The following is a 23,511-nucleotide window of genomic DNA, read 5'->3' on the forward strand; positions in this document are numbered from 1 at the left end:
ATCTGACAAAAGTTTGAATAATCACAGCCACTGGGAACTCCATGTATAAAACCTTGATCACTGATCTGACGGAGCGTTTTGTCTTACCAGAGAGAGCGGGATGTTTGCACATAACATTACTCAGTGTGCGACTTGGGAATCGAACCCGGGTCCTTTGATTTTATTGGAGGACCGACTGAGCCACATCACCGCCCAGATAACACTTATTACACTATACTACACTAATTAAAATCCCGCGTACTTAGCCATGTTAAGACGTATTTCTAGTCGGAGTAAAATTTTATGGCGCAGCAATTAGAATTCAAATTTATGCTTATCTTACCACGACCCTGTGTCCACACGACGGTCGTGGGAAGAAACTCCGACCATTTTACCACGGCCTTCGCGGGGATCTGACACCATGGAGGGTCGGTGTAACTTCCGGAAATGGTAGCGCCGCGCACGTCTACCATACCATTGTTTGTTTTTGTTTGTTTGATTGTTTGTTGGTTTGCTGTTTGTTTTTTGTTTCGTTTTTACCAGCGGCAGTTGTCTTCTCCATTCTTGTTGATAGAAATAATTCTGAGCACTAGCTTCTTCGTCGCGATCGACTAAGTTAGAATTGCACTACACGCGCACGTGTACTCGCAAAAATGTCAACATTGCGATTTGACCACGGAATTATTACCTAGGTCGTAAGGTATGTAAGTTCAGAGGATACTCCGAGGGCTCGTCAGCACGGGTAATTTACTCCGACCAGGGAGGTGAGACACCTCCCTGCTCCGACCGGCTAGTCGTGGTAGCGAGATGCTCCTGAGAAAAACTCAGGAGTATCTTGTTCGGAGGAAGAGGTCGTGGTAAGTTCCTTCGACCGGAGGAAGTTACCACGACCTTGTTCAGACGGGCACTACTCCGACCTCTCCTCCAAGTTACTCCGACCAAGCTTCCTCCGACCCTTCCTCCGAAGTTACTCCGACCAAAACTGCCCTCGTCTGAACATGGCTCTTGCCGGAAAAGGTGTGACAAGAAGTTTTCCTGCTAAAAGGTATGACAGGAAAACTTGGCTGCGGGTAAATAAGATTTGCGTGCGCACCTCCGGGCAACCACCGGCGAGATACTGCGTGAAACGGGTACTGTTATTTGCGGAGACCTCCGGGTAGCAAATTTAAAATTGTTCCCCGCAAGTCACACGCAAGGCTTGCCCGGAAAGGTGTGACTGTATGTCAGGGCCTGTAAGAGATCAAATCAGTTTAGACCTATCATTTGACATTTTGATATCTGGGATATTTTATGTTCATGAACCCGCTTATTGATTAAATAAAGTTTGACAGCATAATGTTATGTAGAAAGAGTTAGTGAGATCAGTGAATCTGGATTAGTGAAATGCCAAGCACCTTTGAAGTTCCCTATTGAACAGCTAAAGGCCGTGTCACACCTTTCCGGGCCAGCCTTGCGTGCGACTTGCGAAGAACAATTTTCACTACCCGGGGTCCCCGCAGATGACCCTCACATGAAAGTTACTAGCACGTATCTCACCCGTAGTTACCCGGAGTTGCTCACGCAAGTCCCGTTCACCCGCAGGCGAGTTTAAGGCCCTGTCATAAAACACCTTTCCGGACAAGCTAGGCGGGCTTGTTGCGTGTGGGGATTTTCCATCACGCCATGACAATGTTTGCAGGCGGATAAGGATTTGGGCAAGTTTTGCATGCGTCTAACCTGCTGGACCCGTGCTACTTTGGGCCCTTATACGCTCTATTTCCGTGTGACTTGCGTGTCAGGCGCGTGGGTGGCGAGTGAGGGCTGAAAAGTCGGTGAAGGAATGGCAGAAGTCCCAAAGAATGTCATTACCTTGACGCATACGGGGACTGCAAAAGTACCTGCGTTATCCACAGCTGCGAAGTACCTACGTGCATGGGAGTTGCTTGCGAGGTGCTGCCCCAGTATGTCACTCGTAGCTGAAAATGAATCGGTTTCAAAGGTCTCACGCATGCAGGTCACACGGAATACACCTAAGTAGCAGGTAAATAGCACGCGCCATAGTAGCAATAAGAAGCAAGTACAGAACTCGCCAGCATTCTTGTCCGCACGCAGAAAATTCTCCTGCGTGCTGGGAAATCCCTACTCGCAACAAGCCTGCGTAGCCTATACCCGGAAAGGTGTGACAGGGTCTTAAACTCTATTACAGAACACCAGAAATCTGCGTTAACTATAGCCGAAGATCCATCTTTTCCCCAGTCTTTTGACAACAATTCATTATTAATTTTTGTCACAACGGAGCACAAGTTTGAACAGTCGCACATTTTTTTTTTTTTTTTTTTTTTTTGTCAACAGAGGGCGGCTATCCCCTGTGGGCAGCAGTGCCGTATGGTGGGCAGGTTTAACCGCTCTGCCTGTGGGACATGCGCAACGATCCCCTATTATTGGGACGACACTTTGTCAAGAGTTTTAGCAATCAAGTGGGGTGATGATAACAAATTGTGTCCTATCTAATTTTCCCGACTTTGACAAAATGCATAGATTCCACTCCTTCCCGTTGCGTTGAACTTTTGGTATTTCGCACTGGATGGGTAAAACAAGCGAATCTATCACAGACTTGAAGAGGTCTGGATCACTTTTTATTCAGTTTGTACCAAAAAGTAAACGCGAAGATTAAAAATATCATTTAAAGGTAATTTACACAATAATTCTTTGTTAAATCAGACAATCGAACTGCTTAATTTATTCGAATAGTGACCCGTTCTAGTTACAATCATGTAGATTAGTACGAAATTGGGAGGGGAGAAGGTGTGGAGAGAGAGAGAAAAAAAAAAAAAACACAGACGACCACCACAGCCTTTTCATACGACTTTATTACCCATGCCTAAAGAATGCAATTCTGCTTTATACCACCTTTTGAAGTTCCAGTAGCGCGGGGATTCGTACAATGAGAAAACTTACCTTATTAGGATATATTCGAGAAAATGTGAATGTTTGTTTATAGTTTTTATTACTGGTTTCTATGTAAATACACACGCAATCTCGATTGGAGTCGAACGTTACTGATGAGCCAGCATACGCTTCGGCTTTATACACAATCTGTATATAACTCGATGACGAGCAAGCACACAGCTGCGTATAGTAATATACAGTTGAACCTCTCGTATCCGGACAAGTCGGGACCGGGGCTCATCCGGATAAGGGATTTGGCCGGATACGGGAGACTCAATACTTTATACATGTACATATACATACACATGTACTGATGTAGCCCATTGTAGTACCACATGTAGTAATGTGTATACTGCAACCTTTTCATTGTTACATTTTGGGATGTTTGGGGATGTTGAAATGTCTGAAGGTAAGCAATTTGGAAGGAAATTTGATGCAATGTATGTTAATCATATTGGAAGTAATATGTAATTCATGTGTGTTTGGGTAGGAGTTCTCAAGGAGTTGGGAATCCCCTTTTCTTCCCGTAATTATTATTAAAAAAAATCACGGCGAGATTGCGTCCGGATAATAGAGAGATCCGGATAAAGGGAGGCCGGATAATAGAGGTTCAACTGTACTAGTTTCGAATGTGCCCCAGTTGGGCATCGGGTGTGGGGGGGGGGGGGGGGGGGGAGAGTGATTCTATCCGTACCCTGCTCTCCCCACATATCTAGTTCGTTTTCCTCTTCTCTATATCAATACGCTACATCTTTCAGCTTACTCTTTATAAAACTCTACTAATTGTTTATATATAGAGCTATTCATGGTACAGCACCAGCGTACATACAAGAACTTGCAGAGTTAAAAACATCATTTCAAACATTTTATCATCTTCGAAGTTCACGGGATCAAACATTATTGAAATATCCACCGGGGAAATCAAAAGTTACTCTTGGTGACAGGGCATTTTTATACGGTTCGCCAAAATTATGGAAGGCAAGCAGTTACAATTAATGAGTTTAAGGCCAGGTTAAAAGTCATCTTTTTAAGTAATGCATTTTCTGTTTGAATTTCTTGTATGCATGTCATTTTGTAATGCGCAGTAGAGTATATTATTATAGTAGCTGCGCAATATAAATGTCCTTTATTATTATTATTATTATTATTATTATTATTATTATTATTATTATTATTATTATAGCAACTCGGGAACAGTGCCTCCTTGCATGACCTTGATGAATATGAAATGTGCTTAACCATGAATGTAATTGAATTACAGCATTCTATTCTCTGTGAGTTGCCAAAGTTTATCAACGTGATCCCAATGATATCTTCTAAACGTATATTATCCCTTAATTCTACTTATGTTTAACTTGCAGGTCCCATGCATAATGTCACCTTGACACAATCCCGAAATAAACTACAAGTAATCTTGTCTAATTACTAGAGTCAAGATTTTCCACAACAAAGCCAAACTGCAAAACATGCTCCTTTGTATTATTATGTACAGGGCTCCATGCCAACTTTTTCTTTTGGTGGCCAGAAGGGGAAAAAAAGAGAAAAACATTAAATTTCCTGGTTTTTTTTTTGTAATGAGTTCAATATTTAAGTTTTACCATAGTAAGAATTGGAAGCTGGACATATCTACTCATATAGACCTCAACAAACTCGCAACACTCACTCTCAGGCACTCATTCAGTCATTTTCATCCATCCTTTAACCAAATTTAACTGCTGAATGGTGAAGACGAAGTATAAATATTCATTGACAGGCACATGGGTTGCAAAATCTAAACATAAATAAATGGCATCAGATTACATGCAAATAGTTAAGAAGCTAGAAGAACATTATAATTTATTTCTATTTCTCAAAACACAAAAGACAAAGTTACTTTTATGTCCTTTTGAAGGTTTCAAAATTGACAATATGAACATCTGATAGCCACTTGAGGTATTTCAGGAAGGCAGTAAGACTTCCTAAAGTCAAACTAAACACACTCACTGCATGCATTTATGCATTTTCGGCGCAAAGAGTTACGACACTATTGACATACTTAAAAAAAAAAAAAAATTGGTGGCCCGAGGCCCAAATTTGCCCTTGTTTTAAATTAGGTGACCCGACTTTCATTTTTTGGTGGCTCCGGACCACCGGGCCACCGTTAGTGTCGAGCCCTGTTATATACAGTCACACATGAAATAATCTAAACTGGAACTTACAGGGCCTACGCTTCATAAGAGCTGTAATCCGATTGATCTATAGTTTTTAAAGTATTTCTTTCAACAGTTTTGGAGTTACTTGTAAAATGTACAATTTCTGTAAACCTTATAAAAATCTAAAAATGTTCATAAATCATGTTCTATCTAATACATCTCGTGTATGCGTTACTTGTAAACTGTATTGATTTCTGTAAGCCATACATCATCAAAAATTAAAAGAGTTTCGTTATTCTCAACATCTAACAAATATTCCAAATCTTGCATCTGAACAGAAAGCTGGTATAGGCCTATTTGCAGATAGTAGGGCCTATAATATAATAACGTAACTGCGTGGGCACGTAAAGCGACAGGGCTGGCATAATTAGGATCATTGTAGAAATAATTTAAAATGTAAGTAACGTACAATTTTTCCAGGCCATATAGGCCTACCCTTTCTTTCATCTTACCCAAGTGGCAATTACACATTATAACTCTTGAATTTTCGTTATCAGTCGACGCAGGCCAAAATATTCTTTATCCCAGGCCAGGGCACGCTCCGGGGGGGGGGGGGGGGGGGGGGGGGTGTTTCACAAAGGTGTTCTTAAAGTTACGAAGGACATAAGAACGACTGGTGATAAGTTCTTATGTGCTATACTTATCAGAATCTCAATAATTCAGCACAAGATCTGATCACCAGTCGTTCTTAAGTCCTTCTTAACTTTAAACCTGTAAAATAAAATGGAATGTCCCAGACCCCTTCATAAATTCGTACTAAAGATACCAAAATAAATGAAGAAAAAATTAATTAAAAATCATTGATGCAGTTTAGCATAAAACTGAATACATGTAGTTGCAGATTTTGAATATGAATTCCTCTACAAACTACATCTTGGTGTGAAGATGAAAGCTTTCCTCATGGAATTTGAAGGGACTATATTTCATTGGGTGCGTGTACGGAAAATACTAGTAGGTGATTTTTTTTTTTTTTTTTTTTTTTTTTGTGTGAAAAGAACTCGTAGTCTGGCTTTGCGGACCCCTGGACAGAGTTTGAGCCAAAGAATCTGCCTTGGAAATTTGATGGATGACAGCTAGGGTATAGCTCACTAACGAGTCTTATCCAGGTTAGTGAAGATGAAACACCTCATTCCTCTCAGCTACTAGTACTGTATTTGACATAATTTTTTTGAATTTTGAATTCTAAAACACGTCTCTATGCGGAATTTCCTATAGGGGGCATTTCATGAAGCATTTTTGTCCGACAACTTGTCGGACAAATTTGCTCTCAGCCAAAACTGATGCAAGGATTTGTCAGACGAAATATCTGACAAAACGCTTCATGAAATGCCCCCTCAGCTTGTGGACGTCTATGGCGCGCTATTTGCCCAATAATTCCGATAAACTCAGTTTATCGCCGATAAACTTCGTTTTTCGACGACCAATAAACTTAGTTTATCGCCGAAAAACTTTGTTTATCGGTCGATAAACTCAGTTTTTCGAGAGAAACTCTGCTTATCGACTGAAAAGCTAAGTTTATCGCAATAAACCTAGTTTTTCACTCGATAAACCTAATTTATCGCTTGATAGACTAAGTTTTTCACTCGATAAACAGTTTATCGATAAGTTAAGTTTATCGAAAAACTAAGTTTAACGATAAACTCTGTTTATCAAGCGGAAAACTAAGTTTAACGATAAACTGTTTATCAAGCGAAGAACTAAGTTTATCGATATAATCATTGTTACTTCAGCTTTCTTGGCGAAAGGGGGCGCTAGTACGGTCGAAATTAGCTGCAGGATTAGGACGTAGAGTTTGGCACGCAGTGCCACGTACTAGCCGCACACTTGCGACTACAGTACCCAATAGTCACGACGGCATCCCACGTGAAACATTAACGCAAACCAACACAAAGGGCATGTTGTCTGTCAAGCCTCAATGGGATGTGATAAATCCTCTATGAACTGGTCCTATACACGACCACGAGCAGTGGCAACGCTCAGAGCCGTACGGCTCTACTCTGGCAACACTATTCAAAGCTCAAAGCACCCACTACTGACAAATCTTGAATAACTCTGATTATCGATAAACTAAGTTTTTCGGCGATAAACTTAGTTTATCGCGACAAACAGAGTTTATCGCCGAAAAACTAAGTTTATCGACAGAAAAACATAGTTTATCGCGATAAACTGAGTTTATCGCCGAAAAACTTAGTTTATCAGTCGATAAACAAAGTTTTTCGAGAGAAACTCTGTTTATCGAGCGAAAAACTAACTTTATCAAGATAAACTAAGTTTTTCGCTTGATAAACAGAGTTTATCGAAAAACTTAGTTTATCCAAGGAGCTTCAAACACAAGCTCCTTGGTTTATCGCTCGATAAACAGAGTTTCTCTCGAAAAACTTAGTTCATCGACTGATAAACTAAGTTTTTCGGCGATAAACTAGTTTATCGGCGATAGCATAAACTAAGTTTTTCGGAATTATTGGGCAAATAGCGCGCCATAGACGCCACTCCCACAAGTACACTCCTTCCGCGCGCGCTCACATGACTCATGACAACAACGGATGAGTTTGTTTATTACGACCACCATGGTGTGTAGGTAGGGTTGTACCATGGAGCTACCTGTAGCTCCATGGTTGTACGTTAGGTCCATGTTATGACATCACGTTCACCGGCACTTTACAAGAGGCTAGCCCGCTAGCTAGCCACGCACAGTACACACACGGGGCTGGCACACCGCCGCGCCGGCTGGTTTCGTTCACGTGATCCCTCACATTGTAAACACGGCGCAGAAGTCCAACGTTCCGCTTTTGATATTCCTGGGAATAAAAGAAACAATGTGTTATTTGCGTTGGTTTCTACTACTAGTCGTGCTATTTCTCTCACTTGCAAGACACTCGTTCTCTTTTCCTCCATTCTATGAGGGTCCTCCGGTTGTGCTGAGTAAGTATGATTCTATGATGTACAAGTGAAATATTGATGTCTCTAACCCTGGCTGTAGCTCCCACAGTAACCGCAGCAGTGACCCTATTTATGTTACAGCGCCCCGCGACGAGGCGGGGTTACTCCCACAGTATACTAGTAACTGTGTAACGGTTACAAGGAGCGTCCCGGGATTACTGTCAAAACATGATACATGTATATTGTACTGTACTGTTAGTTCAGGAGTTATACGTTTCGTTTCCTCCCTTGCTCTCCGCTTGGGGTCTTTTGGAGGACCACTACCAAGTACCAAGTACTGGTACGGCGGTAGGAGCTGGCGCCTATATTATAAGCCAGTTCGGGGTTGGGTAGCCCCGGAGACCGCGCCGCCAGGCGCGGTCCTGGCGGCTTCCCCGCAGTTTCGCTTATGTTACAGTTCAAGTATTCTGTGCGCTTGTGCAAGTGATTGTGAATTCTGTGAACATCGGTGAGCTGCTTATAAGACATCATTTTGTGCATCACAAGCAATGAAATGCATCAAACAGTCGCCGATGATAGTCATTTAGGTTTCATCGACCCATGTAAGTATTCCTAGTAGTTTCTGTCGAAAAATTAAGGAAATATAGCGCCGCAAAGGCACCCGTTTGTTCAACATGAAGATCTTTTATGGGAGCACGGCGCAGCCGCCACACTGCGTGTGGCGGCTGTCGCAGTTAGGGGTTGGGTTCCACTTTGAGCATTAACAGGAAAAGGTCATCTGTACCAGCAGAGCATGCTGGTTTTCAAATTCACTAAGATAAGCATCTGTCATGTAAATATAATGATTATTCAAGTGATCCTCTGTGGTGCTTGCCAGCCAGCTTGCTGCAGCACATCCACCTGACAGCAAAAGCGGTATCTGACAATATTAAACAATAGAAAGAGATTGTTAATACATTCAATGCAAAATAATGAAGTGGATGCTTTCCAAAATGCCAATGGAAGGATCATTCTGGTCACCTGGTCTACACAAGTTCATCCTTTGTCTGAACATGACCCTGTTGAATTCCATAAATTGTTACGTTGGGCAAGCCGATGTCTTCTGTCGCTTGAGACTAGTGGCCTTACCTAATCAGTTAAGAAAGAAGAAAAGTCATTAGTACCCATGTGCCCATGACTGATGAGCTAACCCTGAACTGGCTTATTGTCAAACCATCATGCAGCAACCCACACCCTCTCTGGATACAAACTGTATCAGATACGGCGGCCTGTCTGTCTTGCAAACCACCGCTGTTTACGCTGCACCAGGTCCACTGCTCTGGCACTGCACTGTACTGTGTGAAATTGCCATCATATTTTATATCTGGATCTGGTGGGATACTGTACAAACTCCACATCAGGGATATTAAACGTGCAGGCGTGGTCAAATGAGCGGAGTGTTTATAGTTTATAATGTGCTTTTTGGATAATTTTCCCCAAGTCAAATAAATATAACTTCTGTTTAAATGTGTTTAGGCTGGGAGCTTCTCTGATATCCGGTGGAAGAAGATTCCATTCAGCACAGGTTCTTGGGAATAAAGAATACTTATAACAATCATTTTTCTTGATGTTTTTAACTTTTAAAGGAGATAGACTGTTGTTGCCTTGTCGTCCTGCTGTTTTCCATTGGGCTTGATTGCAAGTGAGACGTGTCCAGGGCATTAAAATTGTAGACCGATTTATAGAGTAATGTCAGTCTAATAAGGGCAGCCCTACGATGTTCAAGTGGTTTCCACTCAAGGCGTTCAAGCATGTCAGTGACACTGGAGGTTCTGTGGTGGATGTTGAGGACAAATCTAGCAGATCGTCGTTGAATAGCTTCCAGCTGAGTTACTGCTGAGTTAGTCTGGGTCGTACAAGGGTTTTGTAGGCGATGGATTTGACTTTTGACGAGTAACTGAAGAGATTTCTTCGCAGGAGGCTAAGGATTTGGTTTCCTTTTGAAGAAACACCTCGAATGTGATTTGCCCAGTTCAGTTTATTGTTTAATTGGATCCCTAAATAAGTATGATCTGTGACAGCCTCCAAAAGAGAAGGGGAAAATAGAGAACGACGTGTAGTTATAAAGTTTGAAATGACAATCTGTCGAATGTTTGTGCCCTGTGTGAGCTTATTCTACACCTCGTATAGGGGTTGACATAGTTTTTAATAGACTTTCATACTTTAAGTTTAAAGTAGTTGACAAAAAAAAAAAAAAAACCACGTGAAATCTGGTGACTGGCACCACTGACCCTATTAACCCAGGCGCGGGGCGCTGTAACCCTATACGGTACATGGAGTCGCTGCTGCGTTTACACTGACCCTTGAACTCATTTGGACAGAGTCTAGGGTCTAGACTAGTTTATGATAAATTTGTATAGAGCCTAATTGACATCACACAGACCTTGTCAGATTCCCCTAATTTACTGTAAATAGTCTACCCAAGATATGAAAAAAATTGATGTAGGGACCTAGGAGTACAGTGGACATGAATGTTGTACTGCTACTGTACTGGACTCAACGTATACAACAGACAGCTGACATCAGTGACCCGCTACAACAAAATGATCCTAAAGTCGGGCGAGGTCGATTATTTGAAAATTGCATGATGTAATCCCCTAATCTTTCTGCTTTAAATTGATATATAACACATTTTATAAAAATAATCGGCTGCGGAGATATCGATGTTTATAAAATGGGTTCAAGAATGTAGCCAATAGGAAGCGCTGAAATGAGACACACCTCCTTCCTTTACTTCAGTACAACTGCACTGCCTGTAATCCTATGGTAGATTGCCGATCGTCTGTGCGCGCGGCGGCTCCTTTGATGAATTGCATGCATACGCGTACGCGCTGTCAATCCTGTAAACAACTTCTAGTTCGGGCTGCCGGCCGGCCGGCCTGTCTTCCCTTGTGCATAACATATGTTGGCGTACGTACGTATACTGTACTGTCTGTACGTACACTTTGTACAGTACAGTAGACCAAGCGTTATGGGACCGGACGCGTACATGGAGTCACTTTGAAGAGCAAATCCAACGATTTAGCAGGTTAATTCTCACGCCGTTTTCAGAGTATGTTGTCTAGTAGGCCTATATGAGGAGTCTATATCAAGTCTTTAAGGTAAAGGGTGCATATTCTATGTAAAATAAGTAAGTTTTCATGCGGGTGTCCGGAAACCCAACCCGGCCCCCATTATACTTATACACACTGTACTGTATGTGCGGGACTTCCGCGAGTGCGACGTGCGTAAAAGTTTGGGACGAACATCTTCGGACGTCTTGACCCACAAAGGTACGTGAAAAACGCTGAAAAATGATGTTAGTTTTCGAATTTTCGACCCATTTTATAAAACAAATGATGCACAGGATTATTTCGTGGCGTTAGTGTAGGCGTAGCTCACTCTCGGGTATTTACAATGTAGTGCAACATGCACTCGGCTTCGCCTCGTGCATGTTTCACAATTGTAAATACCCTCGAGTGCACTACGCCTACACTAACGCACTCTATCCTGTGCATCATTTGTATATTAAAAGAGAGCATGTCGAGACGTCTGGAAAATCACTGTTTCGAGAAAAGCGCCCTAAAAGTCTTCCTTTCGACGCAATCGCGATCAAGGGACACGCAAGTCAGTTTTCACCTCTGGACAATAGAAGGTAAGCCCTAGCAACCCCCGAAAAGTTCATTCAAGCACATCAGCGTCGGCGGTCTCCTCACCAACCAATCAGTGACCAGGATGTGAGAAGCGACTGAGCGTAGCGCACCCTGCCCGCACGCACCAGTCGACTGGGCAGTGTGCGAGCTTCACGCTTCGGTTAGCAGCAAGCAGCAAACCAAACTGACCAATGAGATCACTCTGGTCGTTGTTAGGGGCGGAACCTATCTGTGGCGCTCAATCCAAATTTTCGAACCAGTTTCTGCTTCGTTGAAACGCCAAAAAACATGGCTCAGAAAAACGCTGTTTTTTGGTCTTTCCTTTGATCATTTTGCTTCAAATTTTCGACAGATGATAGAAGACATGTTAGACTCCAATAACATATCAAAATCAGAAAATCGTAAGTTTTGACCAATTTTAATGCTCTGACTTCAAACTCGATTTTCACGGCTTCGACCGTGCGAGACTTTAGGACCTTTTTGTTGTAGCAGGTCACATATTGTACTGTAGTCTGGGATCATAGGAGTGTGTGTGAACCATTCAGTGACTGCAGCCCACCCTCGGGTTTATTTTGTTTTTTGTTCGTGCCTGTTCACAAATGAGATCCCTTCAACAGTCACCTTGACAGTCATGTCATGGTACTTCCATTCTAGTCCGATGCCATGGCAAACATAGACTACGTGTGAACATATCAGAGGATGATAAAAGGTTCTGCTCCACCGGTATTCAAACATTGATGAATCTAAACACATTATCTTCTTTTGAATGAAAATATCTAATTGAGTTTCTCTGTCCTTGAGATCAAGACCTGAAAATGAATTTTTAGTCTTACATAGAAATTCATGTTTTGAGCTGATCTATATGAGTCATGGAGGATTTTTGTCATGAATATGTACAATGTAATTCTTATTTCCACATCAATAGATTTCATGTTCTTTGCCTTCCGATAATGGTTAATAGCATATTCAGAGTATCATGATAGACGAATACGTGTTATGGTTCAGCAGGTAATGACCATGGATGGTCCAAGGTCTCTTTCCTGGTTGTCGTCTGGCTGCAGTGGATGTTTTCCCATTTTCATAGGCTATATGGACACTTTTATCTGCTGTATTGCCTAGATTGTGGTCCTTCGAAGGAGCAGGAGACTCTCATCTATTGGACCTGCGGTCTCTTGCTCTCACAAGTGTTCATTACTTTGTTACGTTTTAGCAGTCATATGAACATTCTTATTGAACTAGAGTGAGATTTCACCGCAATTTTTGCAGATCGAGTCATATGAGTAGCTTCTGGATCAAGACTCGTTCCAACTTGGCTGCCTGTACAGTAAATTCTCCTCCAGGCCAAATCTTGTAAGATGATGTTCATGTGGTTACCACAAAGTTCACCTGCAATGGCTTTTCTTCCCACCTCCGTGGTCTAATAATTCAATATGTGATATGTACAGTCCTGTATATACAGGAACCAGCCTGATCCAATACAGACTTTATGAACATTTCAGAATGTTGTATGAAATAGGTTAATCTGTATTTGAAAGTAGTTGAGTGCACCATCCTCCCCAGGTGGAATTTTGCATTAGAATTTACTGTTTATAGATACCAAAGAGTGGCTCATTGAAGCATGGTACCATCATTGTGCTCGCAATGCATACTGGTAAAGATCTTTTTGTTGACAGTTGTTGTCCTTGTGGTCCAAAGTTCAGCACTTGTTTTGCATGATTATATCATCATGAGACTATTCCATATTCTGTCCTGTGTGAACACTGTTATCGGAGCTTCATAATTGATGCATTTACAGGCTGTAAGTGTAAAGGAGAATGGCTGTTCAAATACATTCTAATCAACTTTTGTAGACATGCACTTGTTTGTGTTATTTTGGTCAAGGCTCAAGCATTGCTCTTGAACACTAGTACCACAGACAGTGTTGTAGGCATGTGGTAGAGGGAAGACAGCTCCACCCTGGGCAGTGAGATAAACCTCTTGCCATTTGTTAGCTTAGGCTAGATTACAAAACAACAGCTGTTTTCGGCATTCATTGTATGTGTTTATTCACTGACATTATTTTTGCATAATCCCAGCTCACAATGATATTTTCATGAACAAATTTCTTGTATGAAAGCATATATACATTGTGATGTCTGGCATTGTGGCCCTGTTTGAATATTATAGACCATATGTATGTCAAAGAAGAAATTTGTGCATGGACCACATGATCCAGAGTATGTGGGGCAATCACGCTTCCGCCATGTGATATATTGTGCTTTGGTAGAAAATCAACAACATGCATGATATTCAAAAGTTTGTTCACTGGCACAAGTTAGTCAGCCAGGCTTGCCGTTTCTTACACGTGCCTCTAATTGAAAAAACAAACGGTGAGAGGAAAAGGAAAGTAGGAGAAAACTTAAGCAAAATGAAAAAATACCCCCGGGTGGACTTTGCCTCCGAGGTGACCTTGAAGCAGTGCCTGCTAATATCATCTTAGAAATGCTTCTGATTACAAACAAAAGTAAATAAATCTGGGCATCTATTTTGTCATTTTGTTGAGAGAAGATAGCAGTATTTGAGCTATTGATTACATTTTTCTCTATCATAATAACAATAGCAAAATTCACATTTTATGAGATGTAGATGTCCAGTGTACAGGGCTTTGCATAAAATCACCTCTACCAATTTCACAAGTGGACAGTCACTCATACCCTATGCATCCTAAAATCCCTTTCACGCTAGTCACTCAAGGAATTACCGGGAAAATTCAAGGGGGAATCAGATGTGGAATACCCAGGAAAAAATTTCTATCAAACTAGTGAGTGAGACCCAAGTTGAATTTCTCTAGATTCTGCTCTGTTGCATTATAAGCACACATTATGGTGCATGCCTGAAAATGCCAGCAAGATGTTGTTGGTATCTTCACCTTCCCTTTCAATTGGGAGTTTACCTGTGATGTCTTTCACACGACAGCATCACCTGGGACAGTAGGAGTCCCTGGGACACTGGGGAGTTTACCAGGGATAATTTGAGGGCAAAATTTCTGAAAAAGTCACCTACATGTACAGATGTAGCATTTTTCCTTGGATTTCACTTGCGAGATCTTTGATGCTACAAGATCTCCCTTGTGAAATCAGGGAGATCTCAGGTAAAATTTTTTAGGTTTTGAAGTGGTGTAGAAGGCAATCACCCATTCACTTTGACTGTCCAACAGTAAGATTGTAGTTGCCCTGGGCAAGCAAGCATGTAAGTTTGTAGCACACAGCAGTGTTCTGTTTTCATCCCAAATCAGGAGCACTCTCAGTATCAGGGATCAAATTGTGTGTTAACATGCTGTAAAAGCTACTGTAAATGAATGACTTTACTCACTCTACAAAAGTTTTGAAAGCAGGAAAATTATGCACATCCAGGCAGGTGTAGGGCAATATACCCTTGGCAATTACCCCGACCCTTCCCCTGACCCTAACCCTAATCCTAATCCTGCTCCTAACCCTAACCCTAACCCAAACTCTAATCCTAAACCTAACCTTAACCCTAATCTTTACTCTAACCTTATCACTAATCAGTATTTAGCTGGGGGTAATTGCCCTGATAGGCATCCAGGCACTATATTGCTCTGATAGTGTGCATGCATCATGTACAGGGCTGAACTTAAGTACTGATGTGGCTTGCATATGATATGCACTTTGAGTGTCTAATAGAGATGTATCATACCAGATGGACATTGGATTTCTGCCAGATCTCATTTTGAGTTTTTGATCTGTTTATGATCTGTTTTTGGTTTGCATTTTTCAATGGTGAGAGGATGGTGGGATGATTATGACTGTGCAAACAGCCAGATATGATATTCAAAAGTTGTGCAGGGCAGGGATGACAAGGGCTCATTGTGTTGGTCAAGACTTTGACCAGTATGCTGGCTTGGCACCAGACACCCATGTGCCTGATGATTTTGGCCTTATGAAATGTGCGCCATTTAGGCACTAGAATAATCTCATTTTCCTTCAGAACAGAGTATGTTTTCATTTTTATGTACGGGTATTTCATTCAAAAACACTGAGAGATTTCTCTAAAATCATTGTCATGCAAAGTCTACAAGACTATTTTCTATTGTCTAGATTTAAAGTCATATTGTTGGTTTTTTTTTTTTGTATATTTTGATACACTAAAATATTCTAAGCTATTCAGTTTTTCATTGCCTTTTCTGTTTTTATTTATCAGTTTTAATACAGAATGCCAGACCTTGTTCTAGATGTGCTTTTAAAAGTTGTTGGCCCCATAACCATGGAAAAAAATTTCTCTTCTGTAATGATATTATATTACTTTCATTATGTTATTCCACACTATAATCTGCAGTTCCCGGGGATGGAGGCTGCCAACTGCAGGCCACCCTGAACAGAACGACAACCTTGCATCCTTACATCTGTTCAAAAAAGAGCGACTTGTTTACGCTGTGGCTCAACCTGGACGAGTTTGTCCCCTACCTCTTCGACTGTTTCATCGACAACATCAAGTGCGTGCCCATATTATACAGTTAAACCTGTCTATAAAGGCCACTCTTTTTGTTTCCCTTGGGTATAGGCAGGCGTGACTACTAAGTATATTCTCTTCCCATCTCTTTAGTAGTGTTTTGACCTGTGAAAATGTGCTGTAAACGCCAAACAGTGTTTGCAGAGTTCTGTTGTTCCTCTGTCAAAACAAAATTAACTTTAGATATCAAACATGTTTTAACACTGAAAATGACTGTGTAGGATGGAATTCCTACCAGTGTACGAGTTAATTTGTTGATTAGAGTAAACGAAATACCATTTTATGATGAATGGAAATTGCCAACCTACAGTATACAATTGTAGTTATTGCATGTCCCTATCTAGCCTTATTGAAGTCCCAAATCGATTTTTGTGTATCAAGTTCCCCCCCCCCCCCCCCCCCCCCCCCCCCCCCCCCCCCCGTTTGGTTAATCACATGGCTTATGGGTATATAATGAGTCCTGTATAAAGTCAGTTTTTCATTTCGGGCCACTTCATATCTTTTTTCGGCTGCCAACATTTCAGATTGAAAGGTTTTAATGGTCTGAATGGATCGCCAGAAAAAAATAGGTGGTGTTAAGGCCTTTGTGTGTTAGGTAACTGCAAACTCACTCGTAGCCATATCATTCATCAGTTACATTATATTTTGGATCAGTCCTTTATAAGATGTGGCGTTGGTTTTCCTAAATTGCAATGTGACGTAATCTTCCTGTTGCTGATTTAGATCAGCAAATTATTCAGTGCTGTGATGATTTTAGTTCCTCCTGTACTATTATCTCACACATTTTCTTGTTTCTTTCACTTAACCCCCCCCCCCCATCCCCCCCCCCCCCCAACAACACACAACCAACAACACACAAACAGATTAATCTATGATCCAGACACTCGAACGAGTCTAGACACACAAGGAGTTGATGTCATTGTGCCAGGCTTTGGAAACACCAGTACAGTGGAATGGCTGGACCCAAGCAAAGTATCCTATGGTAATGTATGCTAAGATAGATATATGATATGCTCTTATAAGTATGTGTGCTTTGATAATGCAAACTTAGGCTTTTCAATGTAATTCATGTTTGTAGCAGACAGCTTAAAGAAATGGTATAGTTTTGGTTTAGAGGGGCTTCAGATTTCCAACTTTTTTCTGTGAAATGATTAGAAACCACTTATTAAATATAAAAGAGCATACAGTCATAAGAGGAATTCAAAGTTTCTTTGATGAAAATTGGTTTTGAAGGGGCTGAGATATCCAAAACATGAGATCTTAATAGAACATTGGTCCCCTCTTTTGTATAGATACCATTGACTTGTCAGAAATACCACTTTCTCATATTGTTATTGATGGTATTGATGCTTAATGATGTAACACTATTGCACGGTAAACCTGTGGGAAATATTTGCATGACTTTTATTTCACAGTTCTATTGACTCTTTTCATTGGGTCTACAGGCTCCTACTTTGTCCACCTGGTTGATGCGCTCGTCGATTTTGGCTATGAGAGAGGGGTCAACATTAAAGCCGCTCCCTATGACTTTCGCAAAGCACCAAGTAAGTTTGCGTACAACTTTTCTGTAATACAGTGTCTTTAGCTAACTATTGCTTCACTATTCTTGTTTTAAGTGTTCAGACAAATGCTACATGTTCACATCATTTGATTCAACCATCGATAGCTTATTTGACACCTGTTAAACACCGCAGACATCAGTTTGTCCATCATTTTTACTGGGTACTGTAAAAGTGGATATTTTAGTGCGACTAATTTTTCGTTCCTTTACCATTGTGTACCGCCCGTCGTTTGTAAGTAGGGATAACGAAAAGTAATTACCATCACAAAGACATATCTTCCTTGGAAAGTGGCAGCCTTCCCACTCCATGGTATCCCAGGCTACTGGGTCTAGGCAGCCTGTTTGTTGTCAAGTGCCACATTAGGAGACCCTCTCAGAGTCAACTGGTGTCATTCTGGTGTTTGAAAGCATACACAACTTTCAGTGAGCAATCTGGCTTGCCTGTGTGTGAATGATGAGTGATACCAAAAGAGAGCGGAGCTCTGACAGGTCAATGACCTTTGCTACTTCCTCTGCACTTTGAACCTATAATGTCTGAATTTATAAAATATGATGCATGTATTATAAATGTACGTACTGTCTAGAAAACTAATATTTCTCACAAAAGAGTTGACGAGTATTGCATTTAACCCACACCAAACTGACTCCAATCTTGTCTTCATTCGGAAAGACGAGGGAGCCACGTACTTCTGGAAGCTGCAGCAGCTGATCGAGGAGACGTACGAAGTGAACGGCAAACAGCCCGTGGTCCTTATCTCGCACAGCTTGGGGTGCCTCTACACTCTCTACTTCCTCAACCAGCAGCCAGAGGCCTGGAAGAATCGCTACATCCAGGCCTGGGTACCCATCTCGGGCCCCTATGCGGGGACCACAAAAGTCATGAGGGTGTTGACCTCAGGTAAAGACCATTTAATGATGAACTATACTGATGACGAGTTTGTAAACCTTTCTCCTTCTTGCTGGTGTTGAAAGTCACACCACTTGATTTTATGTGAGGACTCAAAAAAGGTGAAATGGGTCAACCGAGTAAATCCTGAGTTTTTTGTATTTTCTGAAAGAGCTATCCGTCTACATTATTTTTTAGTTTGGGATCATGACGTGAATGGGAAAGTGTGTTTCAGCACTTTTTACTAGTATATACCGGTAACCCTTTTTTGGGGGGAGAGTAGAATGATCAGGTGTGTCTTAGAGGCCTTTTTTTCATTTCTTGAAATCCTTTGCACACTCTTCACTTTCAAGTCTAATAAATTTTGAAAGGATAATGCTACAGCTTTGAAAGTTGGCATTAATCATGGACAGAATGTGTTAATAGAACATGCTCAATTTCAGCATAATCTGATAATCCCTTCATTGTTCTTGCTCCACTGGTTTACATCCTGTGTTTTGTCCCTTTCATCGCTTGGCCAGCATGGCTTGGTAAAGATTAAACGCTTGAATAGACCCTGTACTTCAGAGCCTCTTTTCTCAGTTCACACATTTCCAGAGTGTGTGCTTTCTTTCCAGTATTTAGATAGGTTAGAGGAGTCCATTTGAATTGAGTTATACATCATTTTAAAGCTTAGTTAGAGTTTGCTCTTTCAGAATCTGCCCTTTACTAAAAATCCATGTCTGGTGACTTTTATTTGGTTTTGTGATGCAGGGTCACAATTTCTACCTGGAGTCATACATTGATCAAAGTTACTCAGTACATCATTTTGATTTTTATGAATAAAATGTGTGTACAGTGACATAGATCTAATGAAATTTGAGATCTATGAATGGATGCATATGTGGTCAATCAGTGAAAATCAGAGACTGTCCTCTGGAAGATGTAATTCTCTCTGAGGTACATTTTCTTGTGAGAAAATGTTCATTTGTAAACATTTATATGAATGTCTGCATTCACATTCAGTTTACAGTTGCTTTCTTCCCACATGCTGTGATACTGACTCGACTCTATTTCATGGCCTGCACAATCTTTGCTCAAGTTGAGTTCCTGCCTTTCTCCAATGTCCATTTTAACTCGATTGACTAAAACTCACCAATGCATTCAGTAAACCAACCATACAGCAGGTACGGTAGAGCTGTGAGTAGAGGTAAACATACATTATGTATGTAAGCCCTAGCTGCACAATTTAAGTAGTGATTGCCAATCACTCCATGTTCGTAATAATGGTCATCCTGCAGGGGACAACTTCAGTGAGTACGTCATACCTTCCTTGACCGCACGCCTAGCGCAGCGAACCTACCCCAGCACCTACTTGCTCCTGCCCAATGTGGACTACTGGACGTCGGAGGAGGTCATCATCAGCACGCCCGACGCCAACTATACCACCAGGAATTACACTCAACTCCTGAAGGACCTGGACTATCCCACGGGACTGTACCTGCTCAATGACACGGCGGGACTGGTCCAGGATATCAAGGCACCACGTAAGGCTGTGCCAATCTTGTAAGGGAGTTATAGAAAGTAGATCTGAGCTTGGTAGCGGCAGAAGTTAAATCTTGCCAAGGTAGAATAACTTCCATTTCCACAAGTTTGGGATATGATACTGTGTCAGCTTGGGTATGAAGCAACAATCCTCACATCTTCTGTATGCTGCTTTCACATTGTATACTTGATATGCTGCATAGAATTCATTGTTGGCAATGCCAGGATTTATCATTGTAAATTCTTATTTAAAGAACCTCACAGTCAACTGCGTTTCACAATTTATATACTTTTGTTGCTGTTGTTAGTTTGTGCATGAGTGTGTTACTGTGTGTGTGTGTGTAGTTTATGTTTGCCAGAACAATGCTAAAGAATTAATGTGAATTATGACTTTGATTATTATTTCTCCTGATGTTTTGCAGGTGTGCCCGTGTTTCCGATCTACGGCACACAAGTTGAAACGGAAGATTCCTACACATACACCAAGTTCCCCGACTCGCAACCAACGATTAAAATGGGTCTCGGAGACGGCACCGTCAATCTACGCAGCTTGCGAGCGTACAGGAAGTGAGTGAAGAGTTAATTTCGTGCTAACCAACCATTCTGATGAAAACTGAGCTGTTCAGATTTCTAAGGTTTTGGGACCATGAAAAATAATGTTCTGATTTTTGAAAAATTGACATAATCAGATTTTTTTAAAGAACAGTCGATTAGTGTATCATGAATATAAACCAACTTTAAGACTGTTATCTGTCTTATCCAGATGGATGCCTGTGTGAAAATCACCCGTACATAGGTTTTATATTTTAAGGAAAATTGTCTCTAAAATAGGCCCAGATTGCGTCACAGAGCCTAATATAGAACCCCAGGCCTTCCAGAGCTCTGAAGGTGAGTCCTGGACCCGGGCCGAAGGGACTTTGTGTGCATTTTTTTTCCCTTTAAAAAGTGTTCAGATTTCTGAATTTCAAAAGTTGGCAAGTACAATTTTGCTGAATCCATTCCTTGGTGGTCTTTGTCTTGTCTTTGAAATCTTTTTGCTGTACGGTCTGGTTCCATATTTTAGTTGGACCCAGCCTCATGGAATATGGCACCAGATCGTAGGTATTTGCCTGTATTTTGTGAACAAGCAGAGGGTATTCACTAATATTACGTGCCGCTTCCACTAACTTCCACTTGAGTAAGATCATCAAATTTTGATATTTCAGATATTTGTGAAAAATCAAGATTTATCAATTTGATTCATCAATTTGAAACAGTATGATGAATCATTGCATTATTTTGGTATTGTTTGCTATTTCCCTCAAAAACACTCCTTCTAGAGAAATGCCCCAAAAATGTTCAATCCAAGTCAGAATACTGCAAATAATCGCAACTGAGTACCACTCCTCTTTATGTAGGGACTACAAATTAAAAGCCTGATACTTCCTGGTTGGAACAAGTGCCCTGTATCATTACTGCTTGCCGTCATTGCACCACTGATGTTTTGCAACAATATTGTTCAGACTTGGCATGTCGTTAAAGGGGGGGGGGGGGGGTGGGGAGAGTCTCTAAAAATATGGCAAATTACAAGATACACAGAACCAATCTTGGCACACAATTCCTTTTGGTGATCACTTCATTTTGACTGAGTTCTATACAGATATATGAATAAAGACTGGAATGTTCAGACATATTGATTCACATTGTGACATGACATCCACAATGATGTGACATCATCTGGATAAGATAACATCATTTGGCTTTTGAAATTGGTATTAAACTTAAGATCTCAATGCACACTATTTACCTCCACAATTTTTAGCTGTCACTGCTACAGCCTGCACCAGCAGACTGACCCATCATCACCTTATCCTGTTACAGTCGATATTAAAGGACAAGTTCACCTTCATAGACATGTGGGTTGAGTGAATGCAGCAATATTAGTAGAACACATCAGTGAGAGTTTGAGCAAAATCGGACAATCCGTTAAAAAGTTATGAATTTTTGAAGTTTCTGCTCACTCACGGCTGGATGAAAAGACTACTATAGCTTGTGATGTCACATGAGTACAACGATATAAAGAAAGAATAAAGAAAATTCAACATATTTCCATCTATCTCGCATAAAAAAAGAATACTCGACTTCTCTCTTTCAGAAGGCAGGGGGAATAATATTACCCTTAACATATATCAGTAGCAAGTCGAAGAAATGTGCACTTTATTCAAAAAGTAAAGTTTTGTGAAATTCTCTTTTTATTTTCCTTATATAGTTGTACGCATGTGACATCATACACTGTAGTAGTCTTCTCTTCCAGCAGTGACTGCGCAGATACTTACAATATTCATAACTTTTGAACGGATTGTCCAATTTTCCTCAAACTCTCTCTGATGTGTTCTACTAATATTGCTGCATTCTCTCAGTCCTTATGTATGAAGGTGGACTTGTCCTTTAAGTGGGTCACAGGGTGTCAAAAGTTTATATTTACCCCATTTTCGTTGAGAGAATGCGCAGTCTGTGACCCACGTATCGTCCATCACTTGAGCAAAGGTGAAGACAAGTTGGGCCACTGTGAGAGCTGTTGCATTGACAACTGACAATTCCAGAGGTAAATCGTGATATACATGTATTGAGACCAAAAGTTTAAAACCAATATTTCAAATGAGGAACCAATATGGATGAGCTTCTACTCTAATCATGTAGCTTTCATAATTATCTGCCATTCCTCTACTAACTTTCCATCCTCTGCTCTTACTCGTGTGAAGTCCCATTCTCCTTTAGTCCGATTTACACGCAAGTCATTTATCCAGCACTTCTCTCCCCGGTTCACACCCATCTCGTTTTCTGCCTCACAGGTGGAGACGCGAGCAGCCCCAGCCGGTGAGGGAGCACGAAGTCGAGGGCGCGATCGGCGAGCACTCCCTCATCCTCACGGACCAGTCCGTCTTCAAGTTCATCATCCGGGAAGTCCTGTCTCCCTTTGTATGGCACCACCCGAGGAAGAATCCCCGTCACTGACGAGATAAATGATGGCCTGTGTGGAGGATTTCAACGCTCCCCTCTCAAGCGACTCACTGAAATATATCTCTTCTGCAAACTAGACTAGAGGTCTACACTCAACAGAGTGAGGACCACTGAAGGGGAGATATCTATTTTATGCAGCTCCACATTGTATTTACACACTTTGCCGGCTTCCAACGATGTATGGCCTTGCCATCCGCGATGCAGAAAGTCAGCTTGCGTGCGCTTGAGGTTCCCTGTCAAATTTGAAAATGTCCAAGGTACTGCTACGCCAAAGATGTCATTGTTAATCAGTAACAGTTGTCGATGCAACTCTTGATTTCCGTCTTTATTAGTCGTTACGTATGGAATGAATGCAGTGCTCTCAAAGGTGTTTTTTTAATG

At 41.2% G+C, this 23,511-nt stretch overlaps 1 protein-coding gene across 1 annotated transcript; it reads left to right on the forward strand.

Annotated features, from left to right (window-relative positions):
• The first annotated feature begins 977 nt into the window (after nt 1-977).
• LOC139709700 (lysosomal phospholipase A and acyltransferase-like) lies at nt 978-20,155 on the forward strand. Its single transcript, XM_071621656.1, has 7 exons — nt 978-996; nt 7,947-8,021; nt 15,986-16,142; nt 17,023-17,141; nt 17,605-17,703; nt 18,391-18,618; nt 19,887-20,155. The coding sequence occupies exons 1-7, from the start codon at nt 978-980 to the stop codon at nt 20,153-20,155; spliced, it is 966 nt and encodes a 321-aa protein (XP_071477757.1).
• The last annotated feature ends 3,356 nt before the right edge of the window (nt 20,156-23,511 follow it).

The sequence above is a fragment of the Diadema antillarum genome, unplaced genomic scaffold (genome assembly GCF_040938485.1).
Source record: "Diadema antillarum isolate AM-2024a unplaced genomic scaffold, OU_Dant_1.0 seq00001459_RagTag, whole genome shotgun sequence".
In the NCBI taxonomy this organism is placed as follows: domain Eukaryota; kingdom Metazoa; phylum Echinodermata; class Echinoidea; order Diadematoida; family Diadematidae; genus Diadema; species Diadema antillarum.